The 20,129-nt window shown below is 41.2% G+C and overlaps 3 protein-coding genes across 8 annotated transcripts in view; 1 reads left to right on the forward strand and 2 right to left on the reverse strand.

Annotated features, from left to right (window-relative positions):
• Window positions 1–1,736, reverse strand: part of l2hgdh (L-2-hydroxyglutarate dehydrogenase) — a 45,435-nt gene extending 43,699 nt beyond the window's left edge. For both annotated transcript variants that reach the window (XM_068039079.1, XM_068039080.1), the window contains exon 1: window positions 1,585–1,736. In XM_068039079.1, the coding sequence (XP_067895180.1) occupies window positions 1,585–1,679 (95 nt within the window). In that variant the 5' untranslated portion in view covers window positions 1,680–1,736. The remainder of the gene's footprint in view (window positions 1–1,584) is intronic.
• A 34-nt stretch (window positions 1,737–1,770) lies between these two features.
• dmac2l (distal membrane arm assembly component 2 like) lies at window positions 1,771–16,020 on the forward strand. Of its 4 annotated transcripts, none has more exons than XR_010975687.1 (6): window positions 1,771–1,870; window positions 2,216–2,332; window positions 2,413–2,621; window positions 7,512–7,683; window positions 9,673–9,957; window positions 15,635–15,804. XR_010975687.1 is itself a non-coding variant. In XM_068039085.1 (5 exons), exons 1-5 carry the CDS (start codon window positions 1,800–1,802, stop codon window positions 15,747–15,749), a joined length of 684 nt encoding a protein of 227 aa, XP_067895186.1. In that variant the 5' UTR covers window positions 1,771–1,799; the 3' UTR covers window positions 15,750–16,020. The 4 variants fall into 4 exon arrangements, 1 of the variants encoding a protein (XP_067895186.1); XR_010975688.1 differs by having other exon boundaries at window positions 1,784–2,072; XR_010975689.1 differs by having other exon boundaries at window positions 1,784–1,968.
• A 177-nt stretch (window positions 16,021–16,197) lies between these two features.
• Window positions 16,198–20,129, reverse strand: part of cdkl1 (cyclin dependent kinase like 1 (CDC2 related kinase)) — a 40,761-nt gene continuing 36,829 nt past the window's right edge. For both annotated transcript variants that reach the window (XM_068039084.1, XM_068039082.1), the window contains 2 exons: window positions 19,430–19,579; window positions 16,198–17,593 (listed from right to left, as the gene is read on the reverse strand). In XM_068039084.1, the coding sequence (XP_067895185.1) occupies window positions 17,492–17,593; window positions 19,430–19,579 (252 nt within the window). In that variant the 3' untranslated portion in view covers window positions 16,198–17,491. The remainder of the gene's footprint in view (window positions 17,594–19,429; window positions 19,580–20,129) is intronic.

A 20,129-nucleotide genomic window follows, 5' to 3' on the forward strand; every position in this document is an offset into this window, starting at 1 on the left:
AACCTCCTGTAATTACAAGGTATGTAAATTAAGCCTGTAATATGAAACGCAGCAGAAATCAAAATCATGTTTCTGATGTTTTACTATTTCTGAGCAATTTTAAAAAATTTAATCTCAGAAACCTGCATGGTATTTTTTGTTTCCTTGAGTGCATTTTCATAGCATAAGAAGTCACATTAAAAACTACAGATCCGCAAAACATCTGCAGTCAAATTAGTATCGTTAGTGCAATAGTATTTCTCTAAATACAGGATTTCTATTTTTTTCTTCACCAAAGACTTTAACAGAATCAAAACTTCTCACTCCAGAAAAAGCTACGTAAAGCTGTCCATGTGTAAAAACAGGCCTAGGAATACAAATACAAATGTTGTGAAGAATCTTGCCTTGTGACTTGTTTATAGTCATAGAATATGAAAGTTTATTTGAGAACTGATTTCCCCTGAATTGAAAAGACAGGTTTACATCTGATGGGCTCAATATTATTCAAGGAATAAAAACTCTATTCCCTTGAAATCTGCTCGTTATTTTAGCATCTGTTTTTTTTTAAGCAAAGAAAACAGTATCCTAACTACCAATTTTGTTCCATGACAAAGTCCTTGTTTAAGTTTCATAGCAACATTACAACTGCTCCTTCCTGGAGTCTAAGATTGTGCGGTGGCATGTCCATTGGAGTTAAACTGTGTAGGGACTCTGAAGGGTATAGACTGTATTTATCATCTTCATCTACAGAATCAATGCTGATTTTTTTAAATTCAAGGGATAGATTTTCTAAAACTTTTTCATTCAAATCTAGTGAATCTTCATTTTTAGCACAAATAGCTTTCAAATAATAAGCTGTTTCAAATAAACATCCCCACCATTTTTCCACACTTAGCTAATTCCTTCTTCTCACCCACCCCTCCATGCCATCCCTATCCTATGTCATTCCATCCCATCCCTCATGGAAACAAATGCTCCAGTCCAGGTAACTTTGTTTTTGGGCACCCCTTACCTTCCATTGCTTTTGTTCTCCACCCACCCCACAAGCTGCACTTGTGTCACATGCTCCAGACCTCCATATGCCCACATGTGTGCCAGACACTATCAAATAAAACCAGCAATGCATGCACCCCTTAAACTGACTAATCAAAACAGTCTGGACAGACAAAAAACTGAGTATTATTATAGATTGAAAAACTTCCACAATTGCACATTCTTAAACATACTGTGCCTGATGTACAATGATAGTCAGAAGGCTTGATGCCTTAATTTTCACACTTCCACCCCACATGGAGCATAACATCCAGGATTAACAATCATGCCAAACTGCGAACTCCTTCCTGCCACCCTCTCAAAACTATTGTACGAGGTAAAAACAAGTAATTTCATCCAAGAACATTACTGCACAAATCTGGAGTGGACACAAACCAAGGTCACAGAAAGAAGGACAGTATTCCCATTCTTTAAAATCACCATCCTTCCTCCCCCCACAAATTCAGATCCACCATCCTTCTGACTATCCGTGTTACCATAATAACCTCTCAGTAAACACCCCGCACCTATCCGAGGCCAGCCAATTTCATCCCTACCAACTCCACTACTTACCTATGCTTCCTTCGTACAACGTAATCCACTCGGAACCCGTTGAGTCTCCTGAGGAGCAGCAAAGCTGCGCAACCAAGCCTTACAGGAGCAACCATATCTGTCAAAATCCGACCCACCCACCGACCGCCAGCCAGCGAGCGCCGGTATCGCCCCTCACCTTTGACCCTGGCTCGAAGCGGGCGCGCCTGCGCGGCAAATGACAGGCCTGCGCTCTGATGTCGACGGCCCACCAGGCCGGGGAGGTGGGGGTAGAGCCACAAATTAGGCTGGAAGGCCTTTTCTCAATGTGATTATCATTCAATCTATTACCTGTTGTGATTTTACGGCTGGCAGAAAGGAGGTTAACCCAACAGTTGAGGCTAATTTCAGATTTACGTTTTGGAGGTGACTGAGCAATATGTAAATCCACTGTACAGTCTGATGGGCTGTTTTTCTAATGCTTGGTCCAAGAGCAAGTTTTACTTGCTTTCTCAAAAAAAGGAAGCAACGTGAGTCTGTGTTTGGTCTGTTCGCTCACAACGGCACTAAGCCTGTCATACGAGCAATTGCAAGCATAAACCTTGATCCTACTGGACACAGAATATAGTGACGTTTGGCTGTACTAATCCGCATTTCTTTCATATAATTTCAGAAAATCTATCAAGATGCTGTTTTCAAAAACAATGGGGTCCTTGAAGTCTTTGCGGATCTTACATTCTCATGTTGGCCATAGGAGTTTCTGGGGATGGTTGAATGCCGTTTTCAACAAGTAAGGGTAAATTAAATGAATTTACAAGGTTTAAATATTTTAAAAATGCATATAACAAGATTACATTTTATTTCAAATAGGGTGGATTATGATCGTATAAAAGCTGTTGGTCCAGACAGAGCAGCATCAGAGTGGCTGCTTCGTTGTGGTGCTAGTGTGCGTTATAAAGGTTTTGATAAGTGGCAAAAAGATTATAATCACCTACCAACTGGTCCATTGGAAAAATTCAAAATTGAAGGAATTGATGCTACAGAATCATGCATTATGTTCAAAGGATTTGACTACCTGGGTACAGTATTACATTATCTTCAGTAATATTTATTAGTACTTCTATAACATTTTCTGTTCATGATTTGAACAAAATTTCTAATACCTTTTGTAATAAAGTGAAAAGATCAAAGACTCAGTTCTACAGATAAAATGTTACGCTGCACATACCGTCAACTTTTTTCATTATAAATTCCTACATCCACAGTTATAATGGGAACTCCATGTAAACATGTCAGCCTATAATTGCACCCAATAATAGAGGCAATGCAGCACACCATTGACAGGAGAGTGTAATTACAGTGACAAGTTTTACATATGGACATAGGAATTTATAATGTAAGTATAAAAATAAGGACACAATGCATAACTTTAAAACTGGATTATAACTGTGCACATTAGCCCAATTAATTCCTTCCCTGTAACACTTTTGTAACTAAAAAGTACATGTAGTCTTGACTCCCTATATGCCACACCATGGGACATTGACTAGTATTTAATTAAAGAGAGAAACCAAAAGAATCATGATTAACTTCATTATCCTTGTTTTGTTTTGATTTCATTAATTTAAAAGAATAGGGTTTAAATATTTAACTGCTGATGGTATCATTGAGGGGACACTTGGAGTTGCTGTGCTCAAAAGATTTGAATTAATATACATTCTAGAAGTGTCAATCTCTGCAGGACCATGAGTTAATAACCATGTTTTCTAATTCATTTTGTTCTCAGGATAACTTCTGATGACAAGCATGTTGTTAGAGTCAACAATCTGATGTAAACATACTCTTTTTCGGACACAGCTTTTCTAGGTTTCTTCAGCCATTCGTTGCTACGAGCAGCACCTAGGTTATGTCTTCCATTTTAAATTTGGTTGTTAGCAGGATGATTTTAGCCAAATTTACAGAACAGTTTTGGTTTTCACTTTGGGAAATGTCATGGTTGGACTAATGAAAGTGGACACGTACAAAACTTAAACAATCCTACAGTATAAACAAGGCAGATAAAGAGCAGCAAGGGAACTGGATTATATTATGGAATAGCTTCCATATGAAATTCAATAGGTTTAACATTGCCTGCTGACCCTCTGGTGACATACAATTACCAACACAATCTGCATGGTTTGAAATGCTGTTTCAGCTGCTTATTTCAAGCAAAGTATATACTTGTCCGCAACCATGTTTCTCACCGTGGTTCTTTGGGTATTGGAAGAAAATCTCCCATGCCATTTTAAGTTTTACATAAGCCCTCCTGCATTCTATGATATGATTTTAATTATTTTTTTCTAATCTTTGCATGGCTGATTTTGTTGCATATACTTTATTCTGAAAATCTATCTATATATAATTAAAAGTCGTGCATCTGTAAGTCTTTGTCAAGTTGAGCCTTTCAAAAGCATGAGACCTCAGGACATTGATCTATTGGGCAAAATGGTTAATTGGCTGAAATGATAACTTCTCTGTTAAATCAACTGACTAAACAACAAATTATATACCGCCTTTAAGGTAATAAAAGATCCCAAAGTGCTTCACAGGAATGTTATAAAGCAAAATTAGATACTGAGTCACATAAGGCAGATGGCCAAAAGCTTGGTCAAAGAGGTAGGTTTTAAGGAGCATCTTGAAGGAAGAAACAGAGGCAAAAAGGTTTACAGAGGGAATTTCAGAGCTTAGGGCCTAGGCAGCTTATGGCACGGCCACCAATGGTGGAACAATTAAAGCCAGGGATGCCCAAGAGGCCAGAATTAAATGTGCACAGATATCCCGGAGAGTTCTGGGGCTGCAGCATATTACAGAGATAGGGAGGGACGAGACCATGGAAGGGTTTGAAAATAAGGATGAGAATTTTAAAACTGAGGTGTTGCTTGACAGGGAGTTTGTGTGGGTCAGCGGTAACAGGGGTGATAAGCAAACGGGTCTTGATGTGAGTAAGGACGTGAATAGCAGAGTTTTGGGTGACCTCGAGTTTACGGAGGTTGAATGTGGGAGGCCAGCTAGGAGTGTGTTGAAATAGTCAAGTCTAGAAGTAACAAAGGCATTGAATGAATAAACATGAACAAATTATAGGCAGATCGATTCAGTCAATACCAGTGAGGAATCTGTAATTAGCAAAAAAAAACTCAGGAATAAATAACTCCTTTTTTGAAAAGTACCAATCTTAAACTGACTTGTAGTAGGAAGCAATCAAGAAAATCACTCCAAAACTGTTGTGATTAGCTCAAGTTGTTATCTTGAATTTTCCCTCCAGCTGAAAATATACAGGTAAACATAAAATGTATAAGACAAGAAACCTATCAAAAATAAACAATTCTGAATAAAATCCTTATTGCATTTGCTTGTAGCATCTTGCAAGGCCCAGGAAAGTGTTTTTCCAGAGAGGCCTACTTCTGTGTCGGGAGCTCAATTTGGAATGCTTGTTTGGAGATTTGATTATTGGGTCATAGGTTGTTAGCAACTTCTTTGCAGAAGCCTTGATTTTTTTCCCTGTTAACTACAGTCATGTCAATCACAACAAGCGGCACGGTGGCGCAGTGGTTAGCACCGCAGCCTCACAGCTCCAGCGACCTGGGTTCAATTCCGGGTACTGCCTGTGTGGAGTTTGCAAGTTCTCCTTGTGTCTGCGTGGGTTTCCTCTGGGTGCTCCGGTTTCCTCCCACATGCCAAAGACTTGCAGGTTGATAAGTAAATTGGCCATTAGAAATTGTCCCTAGTATAGGTAGGTGGGAGGGAAAATATTGGAACAGGTGGGGATGTGGTAGGAATATGGAATTAGTGTAGGATTAGTATAAATGGGTGGTTGATGGTCGGCACAGACTCGGTGGGTCGAAGGGCCTGTTTCAGTGCTGTATCTCTAAAAAAAAAAAAGCCTATCCTCCTTTGTTTTGGCTGCAGCCACCAGTTCTACTGAGCCTGACACATCTGACTTGTTCCTCATGCTCATATCAGCAATCTGATCTGACCTACCAAGACTCCTTCACAGTCTGGTCCACCTGCCCCATGATTTCCAGCTTTGCAGTTCATGCTGCATGGATGATGATTGCAAATATAATTGGTAATTAAAGTCAAAGGACTGAACTCTGCATCAGCTAATAAGAAATGTTGTGTTTTCTCCCTGTCTGAGTACTTCTTAGCTGGTATGCTCACTTGCTTGGTTCAAGTGATTCCTGGCCCATCCATTTTGCATACTTTGGCTGCCTGTTCATTTTCCCAGCTCAAATGCTTCCTTACCCATTCGTCCTTTGTGCATTCTGTCTAACTTGCCACCCCAAATGTTTTTCAGCTTTCGCTGTGTTTCCCAACTTACCCATTGGTCTCAACTATTCTCTGACCCATCTGTTCAGCCCAGTTGGTCCTCTGCCCTCTTGTCCTGAATGCTTTCAATCTTGTCAGCTTGCCCCTGTGCTCGCCAGCCTGATGAGATGTGAAAGTCAAGTGGAATAGAGTGCAACAATGGGTTAAGAAAGCCAGAACTGAAGATTGTAAGAATGCACGAAGTGAAGGAGAATTAGAGAGCGTTAAGTGAAGCAGGAAAATGAACAAGAAGTAGTGTGAGATGTAAAAGAGTAGGGAAGAAAGGTCGATGTGGAAGAGCAGAAAGACTCAAGAGAAGTGGAGTATGAAGAGTTTTTTGCTAGCACTGGCCTAAAATGTTGAGAACTTGAACATAAAATAACTTACTTTTACATTGAACTACTGAATTAAATTGTTTTTGGTGCTATTTATTATCAAAGATAGGCACGTTGCTTAAGTAAACTGAGTGGCCCAAAATATATCATTATTAAGATTTTGCTTCAACAAGTTTAGTTGTTCTCAACCCCGCCACGTCTAAGAAATATAGTGATCATTAATTGTACTGACTCCCCTCCTTTGACTGGCTCCCGATCCAAAAACATCATCACTGTCTTTGTAGTTCTTCTTGTTTACTGCTTCTAATACTTGCCACCACTTTTCCAAAACCTGTTTCCATGTGGTATATGTGGTCAAAAACAAGAAATGCTGGATTCACTCAGCAGGTCTGGCAGCATCTGTAGAAAGAGAAGCAGAGTTAACGTTTCGGGTCAGTGACCCTTCTTCGGAACTGACATTGAATGCTGAATCCAGCATTTCTTGTTTTTGTTTCAGATTTCCAGCATCCGCAGTATTTTGCTTTTATTTTAGTGGTATATGTGGTCAGTTCAGCAGCCTAACCAGAACTAAACCTGTACTTGGGACTTGGAAATCTGTCCTAAGTTGCTTCCAGCCCTAGTCCCTCAGTGTTCAGAAACACATTCAGTACACACAGTCACCACCCGTCCTTCCCACTATCCTGCCGCCCGTCCTTCCCACTATCCTGCCGCCTGTCCTTCCCACTATCCACAGTCCCCCATTCTCTCAACTGCCCCTTGATATGTTTACAACCCACTCCACATTCAGTGCTTACACCTAGTGTTGCCACTCTAGCCACCCTATTTTTCCTGTGCCCCAGCAGCCCCCAATCATTCCTTCTATGCCCATCTACCCTCAGACCACAATTTCAATTGTTCCCACTCTACTCCCTTGAATTACTCTGACACAAATGCCACCAATTTCTTAGTTCCCCAAAATTGCTGCATTCTTCCAGTTTACTCAAACCTTCAAACTCCTGAGAGCTCCCCTTATCCTGGCTGCTCCTTCCTGCTGGTGTTGCCAGGCCTCTTACTTCACAGTACAAGAACTTCCACGTCCCAGCCCCTCCCCTGCCTTGAGTACTGCCGGAGGCCAGCAGTCACTTTTAATATACTTAAACAAGTAGGGAAAGGATATTAATAGAATTGTATGTCTGATATTTTAAAATCAATCCTTGTGCTGAAAAAAAATTTATAATATGAAGAAAGATTTTTTTGGAAGATGAGTTAATGACCTTTTAAAAGAGTTCTCATTTGTACATTTTATTGCAGATTATCTAGAACATGTTGAAGAAATTAAATTCCAGAAGTGTATATACATTCAAGATGAATGTCTTGAGAGACTATGCAAGATAGAAAATTTGCAAAAGAGCCTGCAGTGGCTGGAAATTATTTCTTGTGGAAATGTCACAGACCGGGGAATCATAACTCTTCATCTTCTTAAGTAAGCATTTTAGGAAAGAAATAAGATACTGTGAAAAGGATAGTGGTAACATTACAAAGTTGAACATACTGGCATCATGTCTTCACAACAAGACCGTTTACGGCAGTTAGCTAACTAATGCTGTTGAAGTTATAATAACTGCTTGATGTGCAGTTAGATAATTGAGTCAACAATACTAGGAGTAAGAATTGTTTTTGTTAGTCAATTTACCATATTGTGCCTAACCCTAAACTCATTATAGTATTTGAATTTGGAGTTCCAGTTACTGAAACTCTGGTTGAAATACATGAAAACACAATTAAACCTCATCCTTCCTTCTCCTCCCCACCCCCCCATTTAGTTCAACAGCACTGGCTTTCTTTTATAATATGGAGCACCTTTATGATGAAGAATATTTCAAGGTGCTTCGCCAAGGTATGAGTAATAAAGTGGATTTCCAAACCAAGGCAGAATAAGTTAGGAGGGGAGACCGAAAGCTTGGTCAAAGAGGTGAGGTTTAAGCAGGGTCTTAAAGGGGGAAAGGGAGTGGGAGGTGTAGAGGCAGATGGGTTTAGGGAGAGAGAGTTCAACACCTTGGCATCTAGAAAATTGAAGGCTCATCAATAGTGGGGCACAGGAAAAAAAAGTATGCATATAAGGTCAGAATCAGAGGAACAGAGAGTTAGGGGAGGGGTTGTAGTGCTAGAGAAGGTTACAGAGCTAGGGAGGGCCAAGCCATGAAGGGAGGTAAATGCAAGGGTGGAAATTTTAAATTTGAGGCTTCGGGAAATGAGCAATTGTAGCTCAGTATGGACAGGCACAGGAAAGGCAACTGAAGTTTACAGATCACGGAGAATGGGAGGCTGGACAAGAAAACTTTGGAATACTCGAGTGTATTCACGGTCACAAAGGCATGGATGAGTGTTTCAGCAGATGATGAGAAGAGAAAGTGACTTGAGATGGGTGAAGATCTAGATGGGAGCAGGAAATCCTGGTGATGGAAAAGATGTAGGGTTGGAAACACTTCTTAGGATAAAATAGCATACAAAGGTTGCAAACAGGCTGGTTGAGCCTGCAACAATGTCCAGGGAGGGGCTGGCATTGGTGTCGAGGGTATGAAGCTTGTGGTGGTGTGCAGAGATGATGGCATTGGTCCACTGAATGTTTAGCTGGAGGAAAGTGCATCTCATCCAAGACTGGATGTTGGACAAATAGTCTTGACAGCACAGACCTTCTCTTCTGAAGTTCAACACATGCCGGCAGCCCTTCATACCTCAACCAAGCCCCCAATGCTTATAAGTATCAGGCTGTTTTGCAGTGGGTGGCATTATGGCCAAGTCCAATTCTTACCCAACGTCTACATGTCTGGTTTCAGTTGGAATCACTAGATAGCAGATCCTCTTTCCTTGGCCTGGCGATACTGAGATCAATAGCAGAGAGTAGCTAAATCTTTTGAATATGTGTACATTTGAAAAAATATTTTGAATATGTGTACACAAGAAAAAATAATGCGCATTGCCATCAGTAACTTTAGACTATATTTTGTAATGTGTAGTTTTGTTTTTGTTTTTAACTCTGATCCAACTGAAGCTTCTTCAGTCAGTGTGTAAATTAATTTGCCAATGTCCTCGGTGTTTTGCTGGACTATAAATTGTAAAGCACCATAATTATGGAAACCAGAAATCCACAGCCACTCTTCCATTGATTAGAATCATGAGACTAAATTGAAAATATTTTCACTGTCATATACGATTTAGGGATGTGGCAGATGTTACCTTCTTCCCTGTAGAAATGTATTTAAAAATGTAATTGTGGACTGAATTTATTTGGAAGAAGCAAAAAGCAACAGAATATGCCATAAGAGATGTTTTGAAGCAGCGAATGTCAGGAAAGGGAAAAAACTAAAGAATAACCCTCAAGGTATTTTTTAATCTATATCCTGTAGTGACTCAACATGGCATTTAAGGACCTCATAAAAATCTAAGTTGTGTTTTTGTCTGAGTACTTTAGATTTACACATTCATGTGGAATTGCACAGTATAGAATTACATCATCACAATATAAAGACTATTGGAAATATTGGCCCCAATATATCGACGAGCTATTCTGGGACTCATCTGGTACAAGCCTGCCGGGAATGTGGCAGAAGGCCCAGGATTTAGGCTAGGATTCGGATATGCTGGATCACAATCTTCATTTAGAGCTTCTGGAGGTCCAATTGGGAGCAGAACCTTTTTCTGATCTAAACATGGCCTTTACATCGGAGTGGGCCTTGCCGGTAGAGGGAATTCTCAGGTTAGTAATTTCCTTGGCCCTAGCCTGGGGTACAGAGGGTGGCATAATGGCCTTCTAACCAACTTGAGATGGAACCACTAGAGGGTCCAGGCCCGCATCTTAGTCTAGACCCTCAAAGAACTCAGCCAACTATTGGGTCAAGATGGCCTCTAAGTTGTTTGAAACCTTGGGACAGGGCAGTTGGGGAACTGGCCAGCACCATGTTACCCATCTCCACTGATCTGGCAGGCTTTCAAAATGTTTCTAGAACAATATGAGTTCCCATCAGTAATATTAAATAATAGGAAACCTCTTGACCTTGGTTATTCTGGTGGGGATGGGGGCAGCGGCATTTACACTGAAATCACAGGCGTATGGAATTTCTAGCCTATTGTATTTACAAGTGTCATTATTGAAGACTCAAAAGATTAAAATCCCCACTACATTAAGTTAATTGGGGAAAAAGATGATGCCCATTTTATAATTTAGATTAGTTCTAAGTTCAAAGCTGCGTATAAATAACATCAAATTGTTAAAATAAACTGGCTTACCTCTTAACTTTTGTTGATGAAAGGATACTGTGCTTATCTCTGTTGGCATGTTAGCCTTTCTCTGCTTCATTTTACATTTTGGGTTGGGACCCCGACATTGGGGTTAAATGCAGGTCCCGATCCCGCACTGTGTCAGGAGCAGCAACCCGACATCGATCATCGATTTTGCCTTGGTTGGCTAATTAGTGGCCAGATGGCCCTCCCGCCATTTGAAGCGCGCTCTCAGAATTTGTAAACGATTTCAACTAAAAAATAGCCACAGCTGCCGTTCCACCACTGGGTGGCTTTGTGACTGCAGCTGTGGAGCAGTAGGCGGGTGGTGGCTCAAAGGTATCCTGGAGCGTTGGCTCCCTAGTCTGCTGCTGTGAGGTCACCTCCAGGCAGCTGCATTTTAATCACTTTACCAGCTTCTCGCAGCTTGCAGGCAGGGAGCCATTCCGACCCTGATCTGGCTTCGCCAAAAATGGCTCTGGAGCGTGATGGTGCTGGTATACTAGCACACTGGCCGATGGCGTGAAATCATGCTTCTGCCCGCCTCAGATCCAGCCCCCATATCGAGACGTAAATCCTGCACATGGTCTCAATTCCTTGCACTCACCTGATCAAAATGGCAGTGATATTTGTTTGTATTTATTGGCTTAGATTTAAACCCTCTGACCATTCGCAATGTGGAAAATCCCGAGAGTTTTTTTTTATTCATTCATGGGATGTGGGGGTCACTGGCCAGGCCAGCATTTATTGCCCATCCCTAATTGCCCTTGAGAAGCTGGTGGTGAGCTGCCTTCTTGAACCGCTGCAGTCCATGTGGGGTAGGTATACCCACAGTGCTGTTAGGAAGGGAGATCCAGAATTTTGATCCAGCGACAGTGAAGGAACGGCGATATAGTTCCAAATCAGGATGGTGTGTGACTTGGAGGGGAACTTGCAGGTGGTGGTGTTCCCATGTATTTGCTGCCCTTGTCCTTGTTGGTAGAGGCCGCGGGTTTGGAAGGTGCTGTCCAAGAAGCCTTGGTGTATTGCTGCAGTGCATCTTGTAGATGGTACACACTGCTGTCACTGTGTGTCGGTGGTGGAGGGAGTGACTGTTTGTAGATGGGGTGCCAATCAAGCGAGCTGCTTTGTCCTGGATGGTGTCGAGCTTCTTAAGTGTTGTTGGAGCTGCACCCATCCAGGCAAGTGGAGAGTATTCCTTCACACTCCTGACTTGTGCCTTGTAGATGGTGGACAGGCTTTGGGGAGTCAGGAGGTTAGTTACTCGCCTCAGGATTCCTAGCCTCTGACCTGCTCTTGTAGCCACGGTATTTATATGGCTACTCCAGTTCAGTTTCTGGTTAATGGTAGCCCCATGGATGTTGAATGTGGGGGATTCAGCGATGGTAATGCCATTGAATGTCAAGGGGAAATGGTTAGATTCTCTCGTTGGAGATGGTCATTGCCTGGCACTTGTGTGGCGTGAATGTTACTTGCCACTTCTCAGCCCAAGCCTGAATTTTAGATTAGATTAGATTAGAGATACAGCACTGAAACAGGCCCTTCGGCCCACCGAGTCTGTGCCGAACATCAACCACCCATTTATACTAATCCTACACTAATCCCATATTCCTACCAAACATCCCCACCTGTCCCTATATTTCCCTACCACCTACCTATACTAGTGACAATTTATAATGGCCAATTTACCTATCAACCTGCAAGTCTTTTGGCTTGTGGGAGGAAACCGGAGCACCCGGAGAAAACCCACGCAGACACAGGGAGAACTTGCAAACTCCACACAGGCAGTACCCGGAATCGAACCCGGGTCCCTGGAGCTGTGAGGCTGCAGTGCTAACCACTGCGCCACTGTGCCGCCCTCACAGAATATTGTCCAGGTCTTGCTGCATTTCTACACGGACTGCTTCAGTATCTGAGGAGTCACGAATGGTGCTGAACATTGTGCAATCATCAGCGAACATCCCCACTTCTGACCTTCTGATTGAAGGAAGGTCATTGATGAAGCAGCTAAAGATGGTTGGGCCTAGGACACTACCCTGAGGAACTCTTGCAGTGATGTCCTGGAGCTCAGATGATTGACCTCCAACAACCACAACCATCTTTCTTTGTGCTAGGTATGACTCCAGCCAACGGAGGGTATTCCCTGATTCCCATTGACCTCAGTTTTGCTAGGGCTCCTTGATGCCATACTCGGTCAAATGCTGCCTTGATGTCAAGGGCAGTCACTCTCACCTCACCTCTTGAGTTCAGCTCTTTTGTCCATGTTTGAACCAAGGCTGTAATGAGGTCAGGAGCTGAGTGGCCCTGGTGGAACCCAAACTGTGTGTCACTGAGTAGGTTATTGCTCAGCAAATGCCGCTTGATGGCACTGTTGATGACACCTTCCATCACTTTACTGATGATTGAGAGTAGGCGGTAATTGGCCGGGTTGGACTTGTCCTGCTTTTTGTGTACAGGTCATACCTGGGTAATTTTCCACATTACAGGGTAGATGCCAGTGTTGTAGCTGTACTGGAACAGCTTGGCTAGGGGCGCGGCAAGTTCTGGAGCACAGGTCTTCAGTGCTATTGCCGGAATATTGTCAGGGCCCATAGCTTTTGCAGTATCCAGTGCCTTTAAATGTTTCTTGATATCACACGGAGTGAATCAAATTGTCTGAAGTCTGGCATCTGTGATGCTGGGGACTTCAGGAGGAGGCCGAGATGGATCATCAACTTGGCGCTTCTGGCTGAAGATTGTTGCAAATGCTTCAGCCTTATCTTTCGCACTGATGTGCTGGGCTCCCCCATCATTGAGGATGGGGATATTTGTGGAGCCACCTCCTCCAGTTAGTTGTTTAATTGTCCACCACCATTCATGGCTGGATGTGGCAGAACTGCAGAGCTTAGATCTGATCCATTGGTTATGGGATCGCTTAGCTCTGTCTATCGCATGCTGCTTACGCAGTTTGGCACGCAGATAGTCCTGTGTTGTAGCTTCACCAGGTTGACACCTCATTTTGAGGTATGCCTGGTGCTGCTCCAGGCATGCCCTCCTGCACTCTTCATTGAACCAGGGTTGGTCTCCTGGCTTGATGGTAATGGTAGAGTGGGGGGATATGCCGGGCCATGAGGTTACAGATTGTGGTTGAGTACAATTCTGCTGCCGCTGATGGCCTACAGCGCCTCATGGATGCCCAGTTTTGCATTGCTAGATTTGTTCGTAATCTATCCCATTTAGCACGGTCATAGTGCCACGCTACACGACGGACGGTATCGTCAATGTGAAGGCGGGTCTTCGTCTCCACAAGGACTGTGCGGTGGTCACTCCTACCAATACAGTCATGGACAGAAGCATCTGCGGCAGGCAGATTAGTGAGGACGAGGTCAAGTATGTTTTTCCCTCGTGTTGGTTCCCCCACCACCTGCTGCATACCTAGTCTAGCAGCTATGTCCTTTAGGACTCAGCCAGCTTGGTCAGTAGTGGTGCTACCGAGCCACTCTTGGTGATAGACATTGAAGTCCCCCACCCAGAGTACATTTTGTGCCCTTGCCACCCTCAGTGCTCCCTCCAAGTGGTGTTCAACATGGAGGAGTTCTGAGTCATCAGCTGAGGGAGGGCGGTAGGTGGTGATCAGTAGGAGATTACCGTGCCCATGTTTGACCTGAAGCCATGAGACTTCATGGGGTCCGGAGTCGATGTTGCGGACTCCCAGGGCAACTCCCTCCCTACTGTATACCACTGTGCCACCACCTCTGGTGGGTCTGTCCTGCCGGTGGGACAAGACATACCCGGGGATGGTGATGGCAGTGTCTGGGATATTGTCTGTAAGGTATGATTCCATGAGTATGACTATGTCAGGCTTGACTAGTCTGTGGGACAGCTCTCCCAACTTTGGCACAAGCCCCCAGATGTTCGTAAGGAGGACTTTGCAGGGTCGACAGGGCTGGGTTTGCCATTGTCGTTCCGGTGTCTAGGTCGATGCCGGTGGTCCATCTGGTTTCATTCCTTTTTAGTGACTTCGTAGCTTGCTAGGCCATTTCAGAGGGCATGTAAGAGTCAACCACATTGCTGTGGGTCTGGAGTCACATGTAGGCCAGACCAGGTAAGGATAGCAGATTTCCTTCCCTAAAGGACATTAGTGAACCAGATGGGCTTTTACAACAATCGACAATGGCTTCATGGCCATCATTAGACTAGCTTTTTTAATTCCAGATTTATTAATTAAATTCAAATTCCACCTTCTGCTGTGGTGGGATTCGAACCTATGTTCCCAGAGAAATTCCCTGGGTCTCTGGGTTACTAGTCCAGTGATAATACCACTACGCCACCGCCTCCCCTTAAGTAGAGTAGATCAATTCAAGCCATTCCTGCACATCTCTTGGTGCAAGTGACGCATGTAACATAAGACTACTTTAATTCTGCTCAACTATATCCAGTGGTCTTGTTTCCTTTGAGTCATTTATTTCTTCTGTCCCTGAGACGATCCAAGTTTTGGACTAAATTCAAGCACAGCTGTCACGGCCTGCCTAATGTGGCCACACAGTAGTTACACTTGTTATGCAACAGGTTGCGTGGTCTGTTAATGCTAGTAGTTGAGTAAATAATTGCTGTAATGTACATTCATTGGATCCTGGGTGTTGTATCCACTCCAGGTGTTACAGTGGGGCTGGTACATAGTCACACCATTGCCAGGCGAGCACTTTAGGTTTTATGTAGAAATTACGACAGGAAAAAAAGGCCATTTGGCCCAATCTGTTTATGTTGATGTCTATCCTGTACACTAACAGTCATCCTAATAACGTGCTAAGCCTGCTGCCATATCTCATGATTCCCCTTTCGTCAACTATCCATCTGTTCTTAAAAGAATATGGTTTCTGCTTCAATCACGAACTCTGGTAAGGCATTTCACAGCCTCTGTAGCTAAAGTGGATTAAAATTTTGGTGCATGTATGTTGATAAGTGTGTAAATTAAGTATGAAAATTGTAGTGCAACATAATGTGCAAATGAGTGATAATCTATTTGCTATACCATGAAAATGCTACTTAGAAGCTATTTTAATGCAATGTTTCATTTTAGAGCTAACCAGTTTTGATTTGAAGTACAATGAAATGTTTAAATGTCATTTTTTTAAATCTGCAAAGTGTAAAATCTTGTTTTCCTCATCTTACTGCAGAAACTTAAGGTGCTTGTTTCTAAGTGATCTTCCTGGCATAGAAGAAAAAGAAAAAACTCTTCAGGTTTTACGAAGAGCTCTACCTGCCTGTGAGGTTAAAGTTGATCTTGAGTGAAACTACAATTTGGAAATTTATGTATAGTCTAAATAAAATGATACTTTGCAAATAACAGGATGGTGACAGATGTGACTACGTGCAATTAACTGCAAAAAAGCATATGATTTTGCAGTATTTAGAAATGAGATTGTGTTAGCCACAAAAGCTGCCCAAGGTGTTTTAAACTCATCTGTGCAATTGGATTTGAGCTTCTAAATTGAGAATGTATGTTGATTTACAGAACCTTATAGTCCTGACACATGCATAATAAACCATCCATGAATCAAGATTGTAAAAGTGGTGATAGTGTTGGAAGTACATGCATAAATTAGAATTCTGAAAATGTTCAAGCATTAATGCTTTACATCTTTGTAGTATGAGAAATTATTTTCCTGCTGGTTATTACATGAAAATACCTTGGTCTTAGACATGCATACAATTACCAGGACACTATTATTTTATCACTTTATTTGTAATTATCGAGTACAGCATTCTGATATGGTGCAGCATTCACTTGTTGCTGTTATATATAGATAAACTGGATGCTTAAGTTATCCCAGTACTAACAGATGCATGATTGAATATAAAATATATAAATAGAGATCTTTAAATCAAAGCAAGATATCATAAATATTGCAGCTTTTATAATCTATTTGTGGGTAACAATTGCAAATGTTTATAACAGTATATATTTAAAACTGTAAAGTAAAGTTATACCGTATCAAAATTTAAACTAACATTTTTATAAAAGTTATGATCTTTTAGTATTCACACCTGCTGCATTTTTTTTCAGATGTCTGATTTAAATACGCCAGATCAACTTGTCAACGTTACAATCCTTTGTTAGGATATCAGTTCCTGTGTATTTTCAGAAAAAATGAATAACTTGTAGCTCTATCCATTTTCATTAATATCAATATTGTCTTGAGAAGCATAATCACTAATGTGTACAAATACATAGTAAGCAGAACACTGAGTTTTGCATGTCAAGAACTGTCATTTATTTGTACAGCTTTTGATCTAATGATTGACAGATCGACAATCAAATATTTGCTGAGCAACCAAACTGAATTACTTTAAATTTATGTTATCTGCTAGACTAAAACTGTATTTTACTACATTGCGTACTGGGCTAGAGTTGGGAATCTGAACTGGGCAACAGTGTTAAAGAAGTGAAAACTCCATTCAACAGCAGGGTATCTTACAGAACTGGCTGAATTGGGCAGTCTTAGAACTGATCAGAAATGCAAACCAAACTATTCAAAATCAAATTCATGACTAAAAACCTAACAAATATTTTGGTTATCTATTGGGCCCCTTTCTGCCCCTTCACATGCTGCTTTCAGCCTATGAAATGGAAATAAGAGGTTATTTTTAAAAAGACTAAACAGAATCTTTGGCCTGGTGTTCCTATAGCTGTGGAATAGTAGTGTTGGCAGTATTCTTGACTCAACAGTCAACTTTTGTTAGGTATACATGTAATAAACCATTGCACTTCTCGGCTAAGTTCGGACACCGACTGCTGACATGATTTGGGTTCTCTCCAGCAAGTGGGACTACAGTTTAAAACATTTTTCAAGCAGGTAATAGTGCATAAAATTTAGTGCTATTTCTTTATACAAACATTGTACACATTTAAAGCAAAACCTCTGACCAAGTGTTTCCTGATTTATAGTAATTTCCATTTACGTGTATGCTCTTTTAAAAAAAGAAAATCAGGTACGCATCTTCTGTAATTTTATGGTGTTACTGCCATTTAGTCAAATGTTAGGTAGATGGTAATTATATTTCTGCTTGAAATACTTCTTGCTTTCCATGGATGGAGGTATATTATTGCTGGTAAGCTGCGGTAAGTGCTGCAACTATACAAAATGAAATATAATCAAAGTACAATAATTGGAATTAATATAAAAATAGTAACTAATTTCTGGTACATTAGTTAACAATAGAACCCTTTTATCAAACTGATACTTGAGAAGGAGAAATCTTCAGCTCATTTTTGTTTTATTTAACAGCTTCAAACAGTATAACATGCTAAAAACCCATTTTTATAGCGATTCCTGAAAAATCACCAGTTCACTTGAAACATAATTTTCTAACTGCTTTTCATGGTGGACCTTAGGCTCATTGGTTCACAGGGATGGAGCAAAAAGTGATGCATCTCTTTCACCTGATATAGAATTTGCCGACAGGAGCTGTAAACCCCTAGCACTCAAATAGAACTAAAGCCAATTTCTAGAAAAGGGAAGGGGGGATGTTTTGAGGTAGAAACGGTGGTTGAGGAATGTAAAATTACCATACTGCAGTAATGCCTTGGCTTGCTAAGCCACTGCAGAGAGCTTGTTAAGAATCAAACACATGATCAGTAAACACCACACATACAGGGTATAACATGTCTATTCTGATTACAAAGACAGGCTAACAAATTGCCTACCATTTATAGTATTTACTTAAGCAACACAGCTTAAGTTATTAGAAGTTTAACCATTTTCTATTTCAGTGCCATTTAAAAAGAAAATTGCTTTGAAAGCCCAATATTTGAAAGTAACTTTCTCCCCAAATCCTTTCCATGGAAAAATGATCAAAATATCCTGAAGCATGACCATATATCCTAGCCATAACCCTATACCTTAGTTATAGACTGGAAAAACTAGTAGATTTGCGTTCTGAGTCAGAAAGTTCAAAATCACCTCCAGCACTTGCGCATGTTGGGACAGATCTTTTTTTTGAAAAAATAATGGTGCCTGAATGATGCACACTGTTATTAATACACAAATTGGCCAGAAACTTGTAGCGAGGAAGAGACACCCTGTGAACCGCAAATCCTCATAAGTAGCTGCCTGATTTATGTTGCTCCGCCGTAAGCTTCCAGAAAACGATATCTCACACTTAACCTCCCCCTGATTTTCAAGAAAGTTGTGCATTTGCACGTTAATTACCCATTAGACTCGCCACAAAGTTGTCAGTAATGAACAGTGCAAATACCCCTTTAACATGTGAAAATTGTTAATGACTGCCAATCAACCTCTCTCGCTCAGAAATGAACAATTATAAATGTGAAGTCTCATTCACACAGGTTGTGATTTTCAAATTTTAAAAATGTAACTTTTTAAAATAATTACTTTTCCTTTCTGTCTCTTTCTCTCAATCCAATTTTTCTTTCCTTCTCTATTTCTCTTTTGGTACCTAATTTGACATAGAATTCACCCACTCCAATTCACCCTCCTTTGTCCCTTCTCTGTTTATTTCTCGATCCTTAAATCTCATTGGTTAAGGGAGATGTTTCATTGTTCAGCAAGGTCCAAGATGTCTTGTTGTCCTCTCTGTGCCACTATCAGCAACAAGTCTAATTAATGGGGCATGCCACGAGATGTCCCGCTCCAGTGAAATCAGGCCCATTATCTAAGCCAACACTTCACTGCAGTTCTGAGGGAAGGCTGCAGTCAATGAATTCATCCTTTGCACAAGAAACTAAACTGAGGTTTCATTGGCTTGTTCAAATGGACATTAAAGATCCCATGGTACAATTTATAATTGTGGGATTTTGCTGTGCATAAAATGGCTACCAATATTGCCTAGATAACAATCACAGTGCTTCAAAAGTAATTCAGTGTGTTTAGTTTCTGAATGACAAAATGTTACTTAAAAGCAGGTCATTATTTCCTAAATTCAGTTTAACATGTAGACATCTCACTTACTGCTGGTACATTTCTGCGTGGTGGTCTTGCATGTCTTTTGAGAGCTTTTTGCTTGCCCATTTCCAGTTCTTTCCTAAGGCTATCAAAGTATGGATGATCCAGCAACTGTTCACAATTTAGACGAGCAGCAGGATCCATATGTAAACAACCCTATGTATACAAATCAAAGTGAACATTGTTTCCTTATACAGATATTTTACAAATGCCATCAGTTTTTCATCCTCCAAGTTTTTCTTCCTACATCCACCTTAATTTCAAGAGTCGAAAAGACCTGTCTTCAGACAACGTCATCTATTCTTGGTGTACTTAACTGGTGCAGAAGGCAGACTGGAGGAATTTCTCCCCTAGGTGACCTTAAGAGTGACGAACCTACCCTTAAGAGGAGACATACTATAAATATTAACTAACTCTAGGATTTGATTTTGGTATCTTAAACGGCAGGAGTTCATTACTTTTAGTGATTTGTGTATCTACTTTTAAATCCCTTTGCTCCTCTACCACATTCATTGTTTTTATTATCCAAGCAGTCTGTGGTCTCCCTAATCTTCCTACCAAGATGTACCACCTTACACTTAACCACATTGAAGTTCATTTGCCAATTACACGCCCATTCTGCAAGCTTATTAAGTTTATTTTGTCACATTCTAACAATGTCGTTTCCACCTTGTCAGTTTCCCTGGTAAATACTGAGACAAAATAA

Source organism: Heterodontus francisci, chromosome 9, assembly GCF_036365525.1.
Source record: "Heterodontus francisci isolate sHetFra1 chromosome 9, sHetFra1.hap1, whole genome shotgun sequence".
NCBI classification, from domain to species: Eukaryota; Metazoa; Chordata; class Chondrichthyes; order Heterodontiformes; family Heterodontidae; genus Heterodontus; species Heterodontus francisci.

What these genes read in the sequence shown, in the direction of transcription:
- dmac2l (XM_068039085.1), top strand. Translation starts at nt 1,800, where the DNA reads ATGTCGACGGCCCACCAGGCCGGGGAGGTGGGGGTAGAGCCACAAATT. An exon ending in CTGGAAGGCCTTTTCTCAAT is followed by an intron (nt 1,871 to 2,215) that starts GTGATTATCATT and finishes ATATAATTTCAG; the next exon opens with AAAATCTATCAAGATGCTGT. An exon ending in TTGAATGCCGTTTTCAACAA is followed by an intron (nt 2,333 to 2,412) that starts GTAAGGGTAAAT and finishes TATTTCAAATAG; the next exon opens with GGTGGATTATGATCGTATAA.